The following is a 21,128-nucleotide window of genomic DNA, read 5'->3' as shown; positions in this document are numbered from 1 at the left end:
TCTCTTACCTTCTAGGCTGCCTGGGGAGAGAGGTCTCTCTGACCTTCTTACTGGCCAGAGTTGGGTTATCTGTCCGTGATTTTGAGATAAGCCAGGAGAAGTCCCCTCTCATCACATAGATAAGACACTAAAAAATGTCAAAAATGTCCTTTTCTCGGAAAACGTTACGATAAACTAACATACAACTGACTTTACCCTCCCCCCTCAAAAAAAAAAAGAAAGAAAAACATCATTCACAAGTTTAACGTAAGGTGGAGAATTAAGTGAAAATAAAAAAAAATATAATAATAATGACCCTCTCACACCCTAGACAGAGTCGTGACCCCTCGGGAGAATGCACTTCCACCATTCCGCTCAACAATGGCAACGCCACCAGGAGGTGGAGGAGGAGGAGGGGGGCGCTATATTTAAACCAGCCTTCGTGGTCGCGGCGACTTCCAGGGAATCGCTTCCACTCAGCGTGACATTATTTTCTTGTGTTGCCCGACAGACGAACGCTCAGCCTCAACCCGCACTCCCGCCCATTACGTTGTACGTCGCACCTCAGCACAGGAGAGAATCACGAAGACCTTCCTGGTGACGTGGCACATGATTGGTGCAGATTTTAGCCTCTGGTTTGTATATGGTGGTGCCCAGTGATGATGCCTTGTCATATATATATATATATATATATATATATATATATATATATATATATATATATATATTCGTATGAGTCCACGGGGAAAATGAAACACGACAAGTTCCCAAGCGCACTTTCGTGTAATAATCACATCACATTCTATATATATATATATATATATATATATATATATATATATATATATATATATATATATATATATATATATATCACAATGGAAGAGAAGTTACCAACTTTCGGACCATTTTCTACGATGTGCGAGGCCCTGCTACCCTCCCCTCCCCACGTGACCTAATGATACTATGCTGGACGTGCATCACACCCGCCCGTCCCCAGCCCTCACGTCTGCCATCAACTTCAGCAACTTCAGCTGAAGAAGCCTGGGGGGGCCCTTCTTCTGAAGTTCACTCATACCTCCGCCCACCCGCCCTAACCTCTCACCCCCCAACGCCGCTCCCTTCATCAAAGACTCTTGCGCATTAACTACTGGATGCTTTCTAACTCCTAATCCTAACAATGCACCTTATTAACTACCTAGCCTAACTACCAGGCGTAAGCCGCCTAACGAGCTAACGAGCCTAACTACCAGGTCCTTGCCATTTACCGGGACTACTGTCAGAGCCTCTTAACTACCAGGCTCCTGTATAATTACCCGGCCTTTGCCTACTACTAGTTGACCTCACTAACTACCAGGACCTTGTTAAACTCTCGGTCCGAACCACCGGGCGCTCTTACTAACTATACCGGGCCCAATGGCCCATCGAACGAGAGGGGAGTGGGGAGGGGTGGGGCGAGGTGGGGTGGGGGGGGGGGCAGTGAGCGCACGCGCTTTAACAAGCAGTTCCGCGCTAATTGTGGCCAGTAAGCTGATTGAAAGACTAGGTCAGGAGGCGGTTGGGGAGGGAGGGAGGGGGAGGTAGGGAGGGGGGGGAAGGGAGTGGGGGGGAAGGGAGTGGGGGGAGTGGGGGGAGAGGGGGGTGCGCAAGGACCGGAATCTGGAGGCGGAAATCTAAAGGGGTGAGGGGGGGGGTTGGGGGGTAGGTGGGGGGTGGGGGGTAGGTGGGGGTTAGGAGGGGGAGGGGAGGGGGGGGCCGGCTTGGGTTACCCCCTGGTGGTACTGTTAGACAGACAGACGGACAGAGAGACAGACGGACAGACAGTCTGTTTACCCCAGGACGAGGTGGGGAATTACCCGTGTGTGTGTGTGTGTGTGTGTGTGTGTGTGTGTGTGTGTGTGTTGTGTGTTGTGTGTGTGTGTGTGTGTGTGTGTTGCGTTCGGGCGTCGTAGGTACGGGCCCAGCCTGAAGGGGACCTCCCCTACATCCTGCCGAAATGGCCTCGTCCTCTTTACTGGTCGTGGTCGGATACGCCACTATTGTGATGGATACTGTTGAGCACAGCAGGGGGGCCCTGCCGGACACGAGGGGCGCAACCCGCACCCACTTTCCGGCGCAGCCGACTCGGGGGGGGGGGGGGGGGGGGGGGGGGGGGGGGGGGGGGGAGAATAAGGGTTAGGGGGGAAGGGGGAGGAGGGGGGGGAGAAGAAGGAGGAGTTGAGGGCAAGTCGAGATACAGATCAGAGACGAAGGTAAACTGTGGTGTTCATATTGGTTGCATTCACTGCTATCTTTGTTTCACCTCTGTTTAATAAACCTACTGATTACCCTGATATACGACCTTTGGTCACGACGGTACGATCCCTGGAGCACGACGGTACGATCCCTGGAGCACGACGGTACGATCACTGGAGCACGACGGTACGATCCCTGGAGCACGACGGTACGATCACTGGAGCACGACGGTACGATCCCTGGAGCACGACGGTACGATCCCTGGAGCACGACGGTACGATCCTTGAGCACGACGATACGATCCTTGAGCACAACGGTACGATCTCTGGAGCACGACGGTACGATCACTGGAGCACGACGGTACGATCACTGGAGCACGACGGTACGATCCTTGAGCACGACGGTACGATCCTTGAGCACAACGGTACGATCACTGGACCACGACGGTACGATCCCTGGACCACGACGGTACGATCACTGGAGCACGACGGTACGATCACTGGAGCACGACGGTACGATCACTGGAGCACGACGGTACGATCCCTGGAGCACGACGGTACGACCACTGGAGCACGATGGTACGATCATTGGAGCACGACGGTACAATCCCTGGAGCACGATGGTACGATCCCTAGAGCACGACGGTACGATCCTTGAGCACGACGGTACGATCACTGGAGCACGACGGTACGATCCTTGAGCACGACGGTACGATCCCTGAGCACGACGGTACGATCCTTGAGCACGACGGTACGATCCTTGAGCACGACGGTACGATCGCTGGAGCACGACGGTATGATCCTTGAGCACGACGGTACGACCCCTGAGCACGAAGGTACGATCCTTGAGCACGACGGTACGACCCTGGAGCCAGACGGTACGACCCTTCAGGATGACGGTACGATCCTTGAACACAACGGTACTATCCTGGAGCACGATGAATGAGCCTGGCATTTGACCTGACCCTTATCAGGAAGGGGTCAAGGTCACACCAATTCACAGAAAAAGACCAACTCCTTCACAGGAAGGATGGCAGAACATGGCAACCCCCCGCCACACCAAAGCGTTATGATATCTATAACACAAGTTTCCCCCGCCTGGGGGGAACACTTCTTAATAATTCCAGCCCCGGCACCAGGTGGCTTCCCAAGCTATGTGCTCGAAATCTCGAGGCGTCGCGGGGCATGTAAACACACACATGATCAAGGCGGCACGAGGTCAACTCAGAATACATACGCCTTGGTGAAACAGTTCACTGATTATCAATGTGTGTGTGTGTGTGTGTGTGTGTGTGTATCGGAAGTAAGGGGGGTTGAGAAAGGGGGGAGAGTAGGTTAAGGTCGCGTTCCCATTCCTCATCCTATATAATGTGACTAACAACAACAACAACAACAACAACAACAACACACACACACACACACACAACAACGTAAAGAAATGATAGACATTACGTAACCAGGCTGAAAAGGATAATCCGAATGAACGAGGGTATGATTAGCTGCAAATGATAAACTACCTTAACTACTTAACGACGTTGTTTCAGGGGAAGGAGTTCCATCCATTCCAATTCCCCCTGGACTCCTGTCGCAGGTCTGACCTCCGTCTTGGAGCAAACATATGAATGAGTTTATTTTGAAACGCAATTCAACCCCCATTTTCTATACATCTCTGTTCCTGGTGATGCCAGAAAGCCTTTGACACTATCAGCAGCCGACATCGCGAGGGTGATAAAAGCCAGACCTACGAGCAAACATGAGGGACAGATCACCTTACTGGATGGGAGGAAAGGCTGCAGGTTAGATGAGGCATTCTTAAAGTGGACTGGAGGCCCCAGCGGTTTCCCTCAGCGCTCCCTCTTTAGGCGTTTGGAAATATGACTTGCTTGACGGATTGGACTCTCATACCTGAACGTATTTGCGGATGATGCCAAGGTTATGAGGCAAGTAGTGAATAACAGGGAGTGCGTCTGCTTACAAGGGGACCTAGACAAACTCCAAAGTTGGTCTGGTAAACTGGTCATGAAATTCAGCCCGAGTAAGTGCAAGGTAAGAAGGGCGGGGCGCGATGAAAGAAGAGGGCGTAGTAAGTACGACTTGAGAGAGTCCAGAGAAGAGCAACAAAGACAAGTACTTGAATTTGCACAGGAGAGGAATACTAAGAACCAATGAGGAACGCAAAACAAAAAAAAACGGGAGCCACTGAGGAACATGAAACAAAAAATGGGAACCACCGAGGAACATGAGACAAAAAATGGGAACCACTGAGGAACATGAAACGAAAAATGGGAACCACTGAGGAACATGAAACAAAAAATGGGAACCACCGAGGAACATGAAACAAAAAATGGGAACCACTGAGGAACATGAAACAAAAAATGGGAACCACTAAACAACACACCTGATATCTAAAGGGAAAGAAAGTCGTTAACCTGAGGAAGATATATAATTCGCCGGGATAAAAGGACGGGATGTGGTATACACAGGAGGCGCTGGACACGACACTAAGACATTTGAATGACAACATGAGGAGAAGCTGTATACAGAACTGGGAACATTACGCGAGGAAAGACGCATCAAAACCACATATTTAACAGCCCCAGAAAGAAATCAATGCTATGGTGCTATGAAAGACAGCCCTAGAAAATGGTACATCATGAACCTCTACACTGCTCGACCCAATGTATAGGTACACTGACCTGGAAATATATATAAAAAAAAATACGTAACAGAAGACATTTAAAGTACGAAAACATTACGATCAAGAAAAGAAACAGACTAATTGAAGAAGAGTGAGTTCGGAGGCCTAATATTGACCTACCATATCTTTTTCTTGGTCAATAACTCCGCGTTGCTTAACCTCAAAGATTAAGTAAAACAATTCAACACTAGATTCCGTGATCGTGAGATTACAGATTAAGTCTCCCAGCAACACGGGGAAGAGATGAAAGGTGGCTAATGAGATAAAGAGAATCAGGTTGAAGGGACATGAACTGGTACAGCAGAGTGTGAAGACAGGGAAGCGACATCACCAGACCTGTACAGGATCGAGGCAAAGTGCTGAACGTATGTATACACGAGAGGGGGAAGTAGGTATACGGGAGGAGGAAGTAGGTATACGAGAGGAGGAAGGAGGTATACGAGAGGAGGAAGGAGGTATACGAGAGGAGGAAGGAGGTATACGAGAGGAGGAAGGAGGTATACGAGGAGGAAGTAGGTATACGAGAGGAGGAAGGAGGTATACGAGAGGAGGAAGTAGGTATACGAGAGGAGGAAGGAGGTATACGAGAGGAGGAAGTAGGTATACGGGAGGAGGAAGTAGGTATACGAGAGGAGGAAGGAGGTATACGAGAGGAGGAAGGAGGTATACGAGAGGAGGAAGTAGGTATACGAGAGGAGGAAGGAGGTATACGAGAGGAGGAAGGAGGTATACGAGAGGAGGAAGTAGGTATACGAGAGGAGGAAGGAGGTATACGAGAGGAGGAAGGAGGTATACGAGAGGAGGAAGTAGGTATACGAGAGGAGGAAGGAGGTATACGAGAGGAGGAAGTAGGTATACGAGAGGAGGAAGTAGGTATACGGGAGGAGGAAGTAGGTATATGAGAGGAGGAAGGAGGTATATGAGAGGAGGAAGGAGGTATATGAGAGGAGGAAGTAGGTATACGGGAGGAGGAAGTAGGTATATGAGAGGAGGAAGTAGGTATACGGGAGGAGGAAGGAGGTATATGAGAGGAGGAAGGAGGTATACGAGAGGAGGAAGTAGGTATACGAGAGGAGGAAGTAGGTATACGGGAGGAGGAAGTAGGTATACGAGAGGAGGAAGGAGGTATACGAGAGGAGGAAGGAGGTATACGAGAGGAGGAAGTAGGTATATGAGAGGAGACGAGAAGAGAGGAAGAATGAGAGCACTGAGACACAAGATAAGGAAAAACGAAACGATTCAATGGGTCGTTGAAAAAAAAAAAATTGAACAAAAACTGCCTTTCTCCGGAGCAGAAAGCCATCAGTCATGGACGAACAAATATAAAGAAATAATAAATGTCTGTAAAGCTCACACGGTAGAGTGAGCGACGCACAGGGAGTCGTGGAAGCACGAGGACAAGCCAGTACTTTTCGAAGCGTGTTTCCCCCATAAGGGAATTCGAACCCTCAAAACGTTACCGAGATCGAGAATGGAGAGGAGTCGATCCTCATGGAGAGAGAGAGAGAGAGAGAGAGAGAGAGAGAGAGAGAGAGAGAGAGAGAGAGAGAGAGAGAGAGAGAGAGAGAGAGAGAGAGAGAGAGATGAGCTGAGATGTCAGTCAAAGTACACGACGAAGACACTTTGCATACGACAAATGTTGGCGAAGGAGAGTCCCAAAATACGTACAGGATCCGATTCTCCCTCTAATGTATTTTCTCCCTGACCTTACAATCCATGGCATGACCTCTTAGCCCGCACTTACCAATACGTCTCTATTATTATCCTCAGGGTCACGTCTCTCAACCTTCCTTGGCCGCCTTGATCATCTGTGTGTTTACATGCCCCGCGACGCCTCGAGATTTCGAGCACATAACAGGATACTGCTTGGGAAGCCACCTGGGCCGGGGTTGGGATTATTATTAAGAAGTTCCGCCCGCGGGAGAGAGAGAGAGAGAGAGAGAGAGAGAAACTTCGTTCGTACATTCCACCAAACACGGTTGCAATCGTGGACGCGTTCCACGGTAACAGACTTCAGAGGAGTTGGAAGGTGTAAGATGAGCGTAGTCACTGTATATATATAAGTTCAGGTGTCGTGTGGATACCCATGAAGCTAAATACAGAAGACCCCGGAAGACGGGAGACAGAGGAAGACGGGAGACAGAGGAAGGCGGGAGACAGAAGAAGACGAGAGACAGGTAAGACGTCCAAATGCGACGGCGTGGTCCAGGGAGGGACCGCATCCCTCTCTGTAACCCGCCTGTAGAGTTCTGGGTGACATTTCGTCCATTTGCATCAACGTACCTTCCTTCAGCTTGCTTTTTTTATGTGGTACGTGTAGTGTACGTATGAAATAAACCACACACACACACACACACACACAGACATACACACACGCACACACATCTTGATCCAGAGTTCTTATCTGATTAATCAAAGTAGTACCCACAATGACCTTAAGGTTATCTGTTATACCTGTACATACCTGTATATTATCGACAGAATGGCTGCCGTCAATTCGATAACCCGTCATTCATCTGTGCAGTCATACATCACGTGCACACACACACACACCGTCGGCTGAAGACCAGCTAATCTGGCCACGAACAGAATGAGGAACTCAAGAATAAAACTAAGAAAAAACTAATTGCATTTATCCTATGAAGTGTCACGATTTCTTGTGTGGTGCAATGTTCGTAATGCAAGACTTCACCCACAGGTGATGAAGACGTGTACACGCACACCTGACACACCACTTAACAACGTTGCTTTGAGCAGTCAGTGAGAGGGAGGGAGGGAAGGTGGAACATAATAGATGAAGTGGCAAGGGATGGGAAGAAGGCAAACACTCTATCCAGTCTATATGAAAGGAGACAGAGAAGAGGTGTTCAACCACAGGACTCAGGTCTCGCTGACGAGTGTGGGCCATAAAGACCCCAGTCTCTCTGACGAGTGTGGTCTGTACAGACCCTAGTCTCGTTGACGAGTGTGGTCTGTACAGACCCCAGTCTCTCTGACGAGTGTGGTCCATACAGACCCCAGTCTCTCTGACGAGTGTGGTCTGTACAGACCCCAGTCTCGTTGACGAGTGTGGTCTGTATGGTAATGGGAAAGGGAGTCAGGGAGAGAACAGATGGTTTCCTGTTGCCTGAGGGCCAGGGAGACAACAACACCCTTCTGAAGACCATGCCTGACGAACCCCCTGGGATTATGACTGCACGAGAGCGTGAGTTCTGGGGTCAGGTGAGAGAGGAGGCCGGGTGGATGTGCCAGTTATATGGACTATCCAGAAAGCATTTGACACTGCCACACACACACACACACACACACACACACACACACACACACACACACACACACAGGAGGCTAGTGACGATGCTGAATCACCAAGGGTGTGTGTGTGTGTGTGTGTGTGTGTGTGTGTGTGTGTGTGTGTGTGTGTGTGTGTGTGTGCGTGTGTGTGTCGGGACGAACAGGTAGGGCAGGTGGGACCAGGTCAAATGACTGGAACATAACTTTCACTCCAAGATGGGGTAGGGGGGGGTGGGGGTGGGGGGGGGGTGAGGGACAGACCTTGTTCCCCCCCCCATCCTCCTCTCTCCCCCCCCCCACCACAACCCCCCACGTCCATGTCACTCTCATCAAGGTCAAGTTGGGTCACTTTCACATCATCACTCATCATTACATAGTCACCTCACAACCCCCACCCCTCCCCCCCTTGTCAGTCACTTTCACTCTCATGACGGTCACCTTCACGACATTTTCGCCCTCAGTCCTGTCACCTTCAGAGAGCCTCACTTTCACCTGACGGTAAACACACACGCTCGCTCGCACTCACCCGGTCACCTTGGTACACTTTCCTCCCTCCTCTCTCTCTCCTCTCTCCCCCTCCTCCCCTTACATGAGTCGTCACTTTCACCCCACTTTCAACTCGGTCGTCCCAAACCACCTCACCTTAACAACTTGTACCACCATATCTTGCCCAGTTGCTCCGATGGCTGATAGTCCACCACTATCAGTTGTACACCCCGACCATCATGTTCTCTTCCTCCGCCCCCTTCCCCACCCTATCACTCTTGGGGGCATTATAATGTCACATCTTTTCTTGCCTTTTTTTTTCTGGTACACTTTTCTTTTTCGTTTCGCTATTATTATTCTCATCTTTTGTTTCCGTCCCTCTTTTGTTTTTTTTAGGGGGGCTTATTTCTTTTTTTTTCAAAGACTTTAGTCAAGTGTCTTTTGTTCCCCTGTCACGCGTGAGGGTTCAGGAATAACTCTAATTCATGTTCTTACATCGCGTAGAACACAACGGCCGGGGGGGAAAAAAGCGACTCCTACAATCATTCCATACATTTGTGTGTCTATACAACATCAAGTTTAATGGGATGTGATGCGACGCGATAATATGCGTGTGTGTGATCGTGGATATCCACGTCTCATGACTTAAGGTCATGATTATGAGACTGTGTTATGGCATGGCGATCACACGAGGTCGTACCGTCGTGCTCATGGGGGTCGTAGTTGGTCGTACCGTCGTGCTCATGGGGGTCGGTGTACCGTCGTGCTCATGGGGTGGTCGTACCGTCGTGTTCATGGGGTCGGTGTGGTACCCGTCGTGTTCTAGGGAGGTCGTACCGTCGTGTTCTCAGGAGGTTGTACCGTCGTGTTCATGGGGTCGGTGTACCGTCGTGCTCATGGGGTGGTCGTACCGTCGTGTTCATGGGGTCGGTGTGATACCCGTCGTGTTCTAGGGTGGTCGTACCGTCGTGTTCTCAGGAGGTTGTACCGTCGTGTTCATGGGGTCGGTGTACCGTCGTGCTCATGGGGTCGGTGTACCGTCTTGTTCATGGGGTCGATGTGGTACCCGTCGTGTTCTAGGGAGGTCGTACTGTCGTGTTCTCAGGAGGTTGTACCGTCGTGTTCATGGGGTGGTACCGTCGTGTTCTAGGGAGATTGTACCGTCGTGCTCATGGGGTCGTACCGTCGTGCTCATGGGGTAGGTGTACCGTCGTGTTCATGGGGTCGTACCGTCGTGTTCATGGGGTCGTACCGTCGTGTTCATGGGGTCGTGCCGTCGTGTTCTAGGGAGGTTGTACCGTCGAATTCATGGGGTCGTACCGTCGTGTTCTAGGAGGTTGTACCGTCGTGTTCATGGGGTCGTACCGTCGTGCTCATGGGGTCGTACCGTCGTATTCATGGGGTCGTACCGTCGTGTTCATGGGGTCGGTGTACCGTCGTCTTCATGGGATCGTACCGTCGTGCTCATGGGGTGGTCGTACCGTCGTGCTAAGGGGGTCGTAACGTCCTGTTGGCGATGGGTCGTACCGTCGTGCTCTAAGGGGGTCGTAACGTCCTGTTGGCGATGGGTCGTACCGTCGTGCTCTAAGGGGGGCGGGGTCAGGTCGTACCGACGTGTTCAGGGAGTCGCACCGACGTGCTCCACGGATCGCACCGAAGCTCTCCTACGGTCGTACACTTTACGCTCTGCGTCGCACCACCACCGCAGTCTTTGGCTCGGGCTCAGTCGAGGTCGTCGTATATACCGTCGCGCCGCGCGGCATATGGTCGTACCGTCGTGTGATGAAGCCGGGCACGACAGCAGGCAAGGGGGAAGGGGAGGAGGTGAGGAGGAGGAGGAGGCAGAGGTCGTCTGGAACAAGAGATACAGGGAATATTCTTGTGGTGTGGGTTAGGTCCTTCTTACTTGCGAGAGGTGACATGGAGAGGAAGTGTCACATTAAGGAAGGAGGCTGCTAACGCTCAGCCAGGACACTCGTGCCCTCACTCCCTCCAACCATCCATCCCTCCCTGCCGGCCGGCCTCCCTCCTTCCCTCCCTAACTCCCTCCCTACTGTATGTGTGTGTGTGTGTGTGTGTGTGTGTGTGTGGGTGTGTGTGTTGCTGGTCCCATCCTACCCCTCCTCCTCCCCCCCTCCCCCCAGTGTCACTCTCACCCTCACCCCCCACAACCCCTCACTCTCACCCTAACCCCCACAACCCCTCACTCTCACCCTCACCCCACAACCCCTCACTCTCACCCTCACCCCCACAATCCCTCACCCCCACCCCACAACTCCTCACTCCCACCCCACAACCCCTCACCCTCACCCCCACAACCCCTCACTCTCACCCCCCACAACCCCTCACCCTCACCCTCACCCCCCACAACCCCTCACCCTCACCCCCTTTCCTAGCACGACTCTCATCCCGGCCCTCATCCAAAGCAGGCACCAGCCGGTTCGTGCCAGCGTCACAGATGGAGACAAACCAGTTCAAACGAGCGTCACAGATGGAGACGAGCAGTTCATACCAGCGTCACAGATGGAGACCAGCAGTTCATACCAGCGTCACAGATGGAGACCAGCAGCTCATACGAGCGTCACAGATGGAGACCAGCAGTTCATACCAGCGTCACAGATGGAGACAAACAAGCTCAAACGAGCGTCACAGATGGAGACCAGCAGTTCATACGAGCGTCACAGATGGAGACGAGCATTTCATACCAGCGTCACAGATGGAGCCGCCAGGGCCAGACAGGGTGCCAAGCGATGTTTCTGACGCAGACCAACGTAAAAAAAGAACAAGCTGGTATACCACTCTCCTGCCTCCTTAGAATCTGGCTGCTTCTTATGGTCGACATTCTGTGGCTGGGGGATGCGACCTTCACCTCTGCAGACATAAATAACCCCGTCTGGCCCAGACGTATAAATGAGTCATTTCTTGACCCCTTGATCACGACGGGACGACCGTTACGGCTCCGCCTTTGACCTGACCCTCAAGGGTTAAGGTCAAAGTTCAGGACAATTTTTCAACCGTCGTGCTCAAAGGTCGTCGTACCGTCGTGCTCAAGGGTCGTACCGTCGTGTTTTGTCAAATGTGGCAGAGTCGTACCATCGAGCCTAATGGTCGTACCGTCGTACTCAAGGGTCGTACCGTCATGCTCAAGGGTCGTACCGTCGTGCTCAAAGGGGGGTCGTACCCGACCTTACCACCCCCTCTCCTAACCACCACATCACACCTTAATGATAAACACAGATGCACGTTAATTACCCTAACAATCCAGATGAACCTGCCCCACTTACGACCCTCCAAACACACGCTCACGACTGACCAACGACCCCAGCCTCCACCCCCCCACAAACACACTCAGCGATAATCATGGTCGTACCGACCGATCACATCTATCGCGATGACCAGTGAGCGCAAGGGCGTGTGTGCATCTTGGAGGAGGGGGAGTTTCCCAGGCGAAACCCAATTCCGCGTATAGCAAGAACCTTCGGTGATAAGAGATAACAGGTGATAAGAGTGACCTGGTCTCTGCCAGTGACACGGCCTTCTTCTTCTTCTTCTTCTTCTTTGTCTTCCTCTTCCTCTTCTGCTTTGTCTTCTTCTTCTTCTTCTTCTTCTTCTTCTTCTTCTTCGTATTCTTCTTCTTCTTCGTATTCTTCTTCTTCTTCTTCTTCGTATTCTTCTTCTTCTTCGTATTCTTCTTCTTCTTCTTCGTATTCTTCTTCTTCAACTTCGTATTCTTCTTCTTCGTATTCTTCGTATTCTTCTTCTTCAACTTCGTATTCTTCTTCTTCTTCGTATTCTTCTTCTTCTTCTTCGTATTCTTCTTCTTCAACTTCGTATTCTTCTTCTTCGTATTCTTCTTCTTCTTCTTCGTATTCTTCTTCTTCAACTTCGTATTCTTCTTCTTCGTATTCTTCTTCTTCTTCTTCTAATCTAAAAACCATTTATGAGTTGCCTTTTATCTTCTTGTTTTTCAGGGCTCAGACGATCATAAAATTATTCAAGGATGTGAAGAGGTCAGATGGGGGAAGGGGGGAGTCTAGAGGTCAGATGGGGAGAGGGGAGTCTAGAGGTCAGATGGGGAGAGGGGAGTCTAGAGGTCAAGGGATGGGTAGAAGGTCAAGAGGTCAAAGGTTTGGCCTGAGCAGCACCATGACCTTGAGGTCAGCTCAAGCCTTTCCTCCAGTTTTAACATCGGAAGTAACGAAAGGTGTTCATGTTAAAATTAACCCTGATGTTAAATCTTCAATGAGTTTTTACTTAAAAGGAAATAAAGTTAAAACACTTAATTCGCTAGTAACAGACAGACACACACACACACACACACACACACACACACATACACACACACAAGCCCCGCATGCTGCATGTACACGCATGGCAACACACACACACACACACACACACACACACACACACACACACACACACACACACACACACAAGCCCCGCATGCTGCATGTACACGCATGGCAACACACACACACACACACACACCCCGCATGCTGCATGTACACGCATGGCAACACACACACACAACACACACACACACACACACACACACACCCCGCATGCTGCATGTACACGCATGGCAACACACACACACACACACACACACACACACACACACACACACCCCACAAGGAGAAGGGATATTCCACACGACCAGATATGGTAATCAAGAACAAAACCAAGGCGATGTCCTTGAGCCTCCGCGGGATGACTCAGTCCCTGGAGGGGGGGCGGGGAGGGGGGGGGGGGTAGTGGCAATCCCAGCCCGGGATGGCAGTAGGGAGATGAGCCGGTGTATAATCCCGGCCCGGGTTGGCAATAAGATAATCGTAATACATATGGCCGTTTCCTATGCATACATAATGACTACATAATTTCATGTGAAATCAAATAGAATAGATATTCCCTCAGAGGCCCAGTCCTCTGTTCTTAACGCTACCTCGCTAATGCGGGAAATGGCGAATAGTTTGAAAGAAAGAAAATATATATATATATATATATATATATATATATATATATATATATATATATATATATATATATATATATATATATATATATATTACTGAATAATCATACACCTTACAGTGAAAAAAAAAACATTATTTATATGTTTATGAATAACAGGGAATCACAAAACACTTGTCGTTTATGTGGTAAAACAAAAAATCCATTGAAAAAAATATAAATTCTATAATATTCCATTCATACAGGAATATTTCTGATATTCGCAAGACTAAATGAAATACCTCCACTCTAACCTCAATATCTTAAACTTCCCTCAATATCTAAACTTCCCTCAATATCTAAACTTCCCTCAATATCTAAACTTCCCTCAATATCTAAACCCTTCTATATCTATACACACCTCAATCGTTCAATTCAAATATTCTTATACTAAATGATGATCCTGACTTCGATCTATTTAGGGAATACAAAAACACTTATACGACATCCACACGACTTAAGTCCTGTTATGACCATCTACTTCTAAGTTTCCCGTCTGGCTCTGTATTTATACCAAGACCTCAAAACACAAACCCCCGCTCTACCACGCACACAACCTCCTTTTTACTTCAATCCTCCTCGTTCTCAACTTACAATGGGGCTCGACAGCCTCAAATATATTAAGAGGTTACTAATATACTTTTAACAAGTTTATGAGTTTTAAAACAGAACGCCTCCACCATACGCTTTCTTGAAGCCTGTTTTTTTTATGAGCAGCGGAGAGGTTGCTTAGTGGTGAGTGATGAACTTTGGTGTGTGTGAGTTTGCTTGTGTGTGTCTGTGTGTGTGTGTGTGTGTGTGTGTGCGCGCGCGCGCTTTGTGGTGACATCTAGCGGTTGGATTCTCAAACACTCACGTGTTTAACGTCTTCGAAAACCTATCAGTGTGACGACCCCCCAAGAGTGATTGTAAACATGCTCCACTTCATCATCGTTAGCTGTGTGGATGAACGGGTCCGCTAATGATAGATATGTGGATTGATGATGATGGTGAAATGTATATATATATATGGATCACATATATACATTAGGGGATCAATGCTTATTCCTCCACTCACCCTCGCAAACCTGAGGACCTCCGGGGGTTCGATCACAAGTCGATCGAAGTGGGTCTGCTTCGACGACGAAAGTCACTACGACTAGTGTGTGTGTGTGTGTGTGTGTGTGTTGATCGTACGGCAGCCAGCTCAGCACGCCAGCAGGTTGGCAAGCAAGCAACCCCCCCCCCCCAACCCTTCTCTCCTGCGCCGCAGTAAAATGGGAAGATCTCTCTCTCTCTCTCTCTCTCTCTCTCTCTCTCTCTCTCTCTCTCTCTCTCTCTCTCTCTCTCTCTCCCCCTGACGTAGTGATGTCCGACGCACAGCACCGTTAGCCACCTGACCCCCCCCCCCCCCGTCCCTCGTTTTTCCTACGGAAGTTTTCTCTCAGTCGACCGGCCATGAAGAAAACGAGAGAGAGAGAGAGAGAGAGAGAGAGAGAGAGAGAGAGAGAGAGAGAGAGAGAGAGAGAGAGAGAGAAAAAGAGAGAATATTCTTTTACGATCGCTCGCACTAAGTTTCGTCCAGTGTTTACAAAAAAAAGAAAAAAAAAATATTTAGGTTCAGCCCTCCCCCCCCCCAACCCTACCAGCACGCCAGGGGGGGGACACGAACAGCCCCCCTCCCCCAGGGTGGGACGACACCTCCCTCTCCTCCACTCACTCCACAAGGAAATGCACTCGTGGAACGGAAGACACATCGACCACAGACACGTGGAGGTCAGGCGGCCCCTCGATTTTTAGTCGTCTCGTCTGTGTGTGTGTGGGGGGGGGGGGGGGTGTCGGGCGCCCCCCCCCACCCCAGCTGTTGTTGCTGGATCGTCTATATTGTGCCAGACACCCCGTGTGTGTGTGTGTGTGTGTGTGTGTGTCTGTGTGTGTATGTGTGTGTGTGTCTGTGTGTGTGTGTGTCTGTGTGTGTGTGTCTGTGTGTGTGTGTGTATGTGTGTGTGTGTGTGTGTGTCTCATCGCCACTCGAGTCAAATCAGAAGAATTTCCCTCCCTGGCGATCGACCTGAGAAGATAAGGTCGTGTTCAGTGTCTCCAGTTGTGCTTCTGTTGCCACCACAACCACAACCACTACCACAACCACAACTACTACCACATCCACAACTACTACCACAACCACCACAACCACAACTACTACCACTACCACAACCACAACTACTACCACATCCACCACCCCTACCACAACCACAACCACAACTACTACCACTACCACAACCACAACTACTACCACAACTACTACCACATCCACCACCCCTACCACAACCACAACCACAACCACAGCTACTACCACAACCACCACAACCACTACTACTACTACCACATCCACCACCCCTACCACAACCACAACTACTACCACAACCACCACAACCACAATTACTACTACCACATCCACCACCCCTACCACAACTAACCAACACTAAAATAACCACCACCTCTACCACAACCACCACCATTGCCACAACCACCACCATTACCACAACCACCACCATTACCACAACCACAACAACCATCACACTGGAAAGCCCCTTCCTGGTTCACAGAGTCTACCACAGCGGTCCATAAGTTGGCAACCACCCTCTGGCTTCACGTACACACACACACACACACACACACACACACACACACACACACAGCATGAGTTCCACTCCCGGGCGCGGCAGTCGGCCCAAAGCCGACCCAGCTTTTCATCCTCCCCTCGGGGCTGGTCGATGAATGGGTACGTAGCTTAGGCTGGTGAGTGTGTGTGTGTGTGTGTGTGTGTGTGTGTGTGTGTGTGTGTGTGAGTGTGCGTGTGTGTGTATGTGTGTGTGTCAGTGTGTGTGTGTGTGTGTGTGTGTGTGATATACACAAGGTTAAGAGACAGGGAAACACAGGTGTAAAACTCCCTCCCCGCAACACATAAATAGTACAAACACACACAGACACACACACACACACACACACACACACACACACACGACATCATTCCTAAACACCTCCCCCCCCCCAACCCCAACCCACTACCAGAGGTACGTCGGTGCCAAGAGCAGTGGAGGTACTCACGCTGGGGGGGAGGGGGGGGGGGGTGTGTGGCCTCGGCTGCCACCCAAAACTCACACGGGGGAACGAACCAAACTCACCTGTAAATAGGGAGAGAGAAAAACAAAATAAATAGCCACGAAATTTAAAAAAAAAAAAAATATTCTCTGTACAACATCTTCCGATCTGTACATGTGTGAACGATGACTCTCTCTCTCTCTCTCTCTCTCTCTCTCTCTCTCTCTCTCTCTCTCTCTCTCTCTCGTTCTATATATATATATATATATATATATATATATATATATATATATATATATATATAAATATATATATATATTTTATATATATATATATATATATATATATATATATATATATATATATATATATATATATATAGATAGATAGATAGATAGATAGATAGGTGGATAGATAGATAGATGGATAGATAGACAGATAGGTGGATGGATAGATAGAGACGTGCGTACGTTCATTAACGACGCTTTCCCCACCCTCACCTTCCCTCCCCAAGCGTGTACACGAGCCCTCACCAACAGCGAGTTGAACGAAAAGCAGACAACGGAGCGTGCAAGCTGTTCCCACTCTGGCGACCTGACACGTGTGAGTGGGGCCTGCAAGGAGACCATGTTTTACTCCCCCAACAACAACCCCCCACACACACAGCCTCCACCTCCTCCTCCTCCTCACCCGGTGTGGCCCAGACCAGACTGGGCCAACTTGGGCCGCACTGGACCCGACCGGATCGGGCCACACAGAGTCAAATATAGCGGCTAAGGCGTACACGGGGAGGGCACGGGAGTTCTGATACACGAAGGGGGGAGGAGGAGGTGAAAGCAGCGTTTTAGCAGTCTTGATTCCAAACATCTCCGGCGCGTCGTAAATTGGGGGTGTTTCTCTCTCTCTCTCTAACTTCGCAAACCTTACGGGAGAGGGGGAAGGGCCCCCTTGCGACGTGTGCGAATGGGGGTGTGTCTTTTTAAAATAACGTCACCTCGGAGGGAGAACGAGGCCAATTCTGGGACGATACGACGTGCCCCTTACGTCTTCGAATTCTGGAACTCGGGGGCGACAACCCCCTTCTGCAGGAGGATGGGGGACGGAGGAGGTGAGTGATGGGGACCATCCCCACACAGGGACTATTCCTTGGATGTCCCACTCAAAGTGGAGCAGGAGAGACACCCTTCCTCCCTCCGTCCTCCCTCCCTCGCTCTCAAGTCTCATCTACCTACACGGGGGCGGGTATAAACCCACCCAGCTGGTAGTGAGGGTCATACACACAGTGTAGGTGTAGGACTTCGGGCAGACGGGGCGATGTGAGTGTAGGTGTTTCTACTCTTGAGGGCGTCAACACCTGCGCCTGTGGCCCTGCGGGGGAGGAGGTGGAGGAGGAGGTCGTCCTCCACTGCAGTACACAGGTGGTCTAATGAGGGTTACGAGGAGGAGGAGGAGGAGGAGGACGAGGAGGAGGAGGAGGAGGAGGAGGTGGAGGAGGAGGAGGACGAGGACGAGGAGGAGGGTGGGTGATGGTCTTTACCTCACGCTTCCTCCTACCTGACCTCGGCCAGCGGAGGCCAATCACCAAAAACCACAATGCTGATCTCTCGACCGATGATGTCGTACGTTGACTTCATCATCAAGCAGGACGAGAGGGACACAGACGGGACGTTTCGAAGGCCGCAAACACACACACACACACACACACACACACACACACACACACACACACACGCACACACACACACACACACTTGGGCAACGCAATCGAGCGATCACGCCCGATCACGGAAGGGCTCAGAAAACCCAGCCTCCCACCCGCTAACCAGGAAGTTGTTGTAGACTCCGAGTACGAGCGGAGAGAGAGAGAGAGAGAGAGAGAGAGAGAGAGAGAGAGAGAGAGAGAGAGAGAGAGAGAGAGATGTGCTGGCTGACATAAGTGTGAAGGGTGGAGTAGGGGAAGGGGGGTAGTGGCGGGGCGGGGGGAGGGAGGTGGCGGGGTCGTCATCAACATAACCACCCATCTCTGGCCAACATTCCACACACACACACACACACACACACACACACACACACGTCTATCGAACCCGGGCGTCGGGGTGGGGAGAATGGGGGGCGTTTGGAGGGGAGAGACGGTGACTAAGGGGAGAGGGGGGAGAGTAAGTATAGTGGGGAGGAAGGTATTCCAGCGATGGGTGGGTGGAACAGAGAGGGAGGAGCCGTAGGCGGCAGCGGGGCGAAGGGGAAGAGGGTGGTACTGTGGGAGGGTAATGATGGGATGGTTGACGGAATGGGATGCGGTGCCTTGAAGCCGAGGGGGAGAGGGGGAGGAGGGGGAGGGGGGTCAGTCTTTGGTGGTGGGATGGTCGCCCCCCCCCACACCACCCCCCCTACCCCTCCCTTTCACCACCTGTGGCGCTCCACGAGCCCAAGCGAGAGACACCACCTTTCCCCACCCCACCACACACACCTCTATTTATATCACAACTCAAGGTTATATATATGTATTCATTTCTCTCTCTCTCTCTCTCTCTCTCTCTCTCTCTCTCTCTCTCTCTCTCTCTCTCTCTCTCTCTCTCTCAGGCACACAGTGGGGGGGAGGGAAGGTGTGTGTGTGTGTGTGTGTGTGTGTGTGGGTGGGTGGTGGGTGGGAGGGATATCCAGTGTTGGTGTGAACCGGAGTGTGGGTGAGGATGGGGATGGAAGGCACCCGGGATAGGATGGGACAGGTGGAGGGGGGGCGGGCGGCGGGACTGGGACACTCCAGGAAGATGGGACAGGTGAAGTGGTGCTGGGCGGGCGGGTGAAGTGGTGCTGGGCGGGCGGGTGAAGTGGTGCTGGGCGGGTGAAGTGGTGCTGGGCGGGCGGGTGAAGTGGTGCTGGGCGGGCGGGTGAAGTGGTGCTGGGCGGTGGCAGCCAAACGAGGATATGAATGACTGCGCAACAGACAGGTTATGATTTAACGAAATTTTTAATATTCTTCATCGTAAAACACCATCTCATGATTGTTTACAAACAGTATTAACACTCGCAAAAATTTACAAAACTTACAAAAAAGAAAAAAAAAAAAATACGTGTCTTTCTGGTCAAAGATGGACGGCGTCTCTGCAGAACGTAAACAAACACTGTGATTGGCTTTCGAGAATGACGTCATGCAGGTGACGTCATGGTATCGAAACATATATATATATATATATATATATATATATATATATATATATATATATATATATGAACGGAAATCTTTTATTTCATTATTTTTCGAAACGTTTCACGACGCTGCGATCGAGTCAACTGAGAATATATGTATACTTTATTGATTTATAATTTAGCTCACATTAACGCTCTAGTTCGCCGCCCAGGGAAGAGGGAAAAGAAAATAAATGCGGCCCATTTCGAGAATAAATTGATTCATTTCTAATTCTGACGCTAATTATGGAAAATTAACTCGTTAATAACGATTTGCTTCGGTCAGGTACAAAATGGAATCGGGTTTAAATTGAGTTTCATCTCTATTTTTTTTTTAGACTCTAAATAAGAAATGATTCCCCTCGAAACCCACATTCTCCATCCATGAACATTTGGAAATAAATCAAACTACACGTTTATAACCTTCTCAGAAAATGGAGAATAACGTGACAGAAAAAGCGGAAGTAGCTTAATAGAAAACAGGAAATAAAAAAAAACATCATAGAAGACGGAGGACAATGCCACGCCGAAACCGACAAATCTCTCTCTCTCTCTCTCTCTCTCTCTCTCTCTCTCTCTCTCTCTCTATCTATCTATCTATCTATCTCTCTCTCTCGCCATTAACTAAATTCCCTGCTATCTCTCTCTCTCTCTCTCTCTCTCTCTCTCTCTCTCTCTCTCTCTCTCTATCTATCTATCTCTCTCTCTCTCTCGCCATTAACTAAATTCCCTGCTATCTCTCTATCTCTCTCTCTCTCTCTCTCTCTCTCTCTCTCCCTGCCACTAACCAACCAACCGACTCACCAACTTCCCTGATGGCGGTGGTAGCCCCCTGAGCGCCTCTCTGGCCCCTGGTATTCACTTCCGCCCGCCACGGATTAATTAAATCGTCAACAACACCTAAAAATGACGACCAATCACGGCGAGAGGGAGGGTGTGTGTGGGGCGGTGTGTGTGGGGCGGTTGTCATCATACTGGAGGTGGAGGGCGACCAGGGGGAGGACAGCGGCGGCGCGTAACGCTGACCGCTAGCTCATTGCAGGGGAGAAACACACACACACACACACATACACATACATATATATATATATATATATATATATATATATATATATATATAGTGACCGAAGAACGAGGCGGAGGAAATACGCGTCGTCATG

The 21,128-nt window shown here is 50.1% G+C and overlaps 2 protein-coding genes across 6 annotated transcripts in view; one reads left to right on the top strand and one right to left on the bottom strand.

Annotated features, from left to right (window-relative positions):
• Positions 1–21,128, bottom strand: part of Eaat1 (Excitatory amino acid transporter 1) — a 224,972-nt gene that overhangs the window by 84,672 nt on the left and 119,172 nt on the right. For 3 of the 5 annotated variants that reach the window (XM_071687429.1, XM_071687430.1, XM_071687433.1), the window contains exon 1: positions 9–127. The exons of the other annotated variants lie outside the window; for them this stretch is intronic. In XM_071687429.1, the coding sequence (XP_071543530.1) occupies positions 9–112 (104 nt within the window). In that variant the 5' untranslated portion in view covers positions 113–127. Of the gene's footprint in view, positions 1–8; positions 128–21,128 lie in introns of those variants that run through there. 5 annotated transcript variants of the gene reach the window in all.
• The window catches only part of LOC139762489 (uncharacterized), a 173,753-nt gene continuing 153,690 nt past the window's right edge, over positions 1,066–21,128 (top strand). Inside the window, exon 1 of the mRNA XM_071687428.1 lies at positions 1,066–1,073. The gene's annotated coding sequence lies outside the window, so the exon portion shown is untranslated. The remainder of the gene's footprint in view (positions 1,074–21,128) is intronic.

This window comes from Panulirus ornatus, chromosome 43, assembly GCF_036320965.1.
Source record: "Panulirus ornatus isolate Po-2019 chromosome 43, ASM3632096v1, whole genome shotgun sequence".
Lineage (NCBI taxonomy): Eukaryota > Metazoa > Arthropoda > Malacostraca > Decapoda > Palinuridae > Panulirus > Panulirus ornatus.
This window is presented reverse-complemented; position numbering and strand designations above follow the sequence as displayed.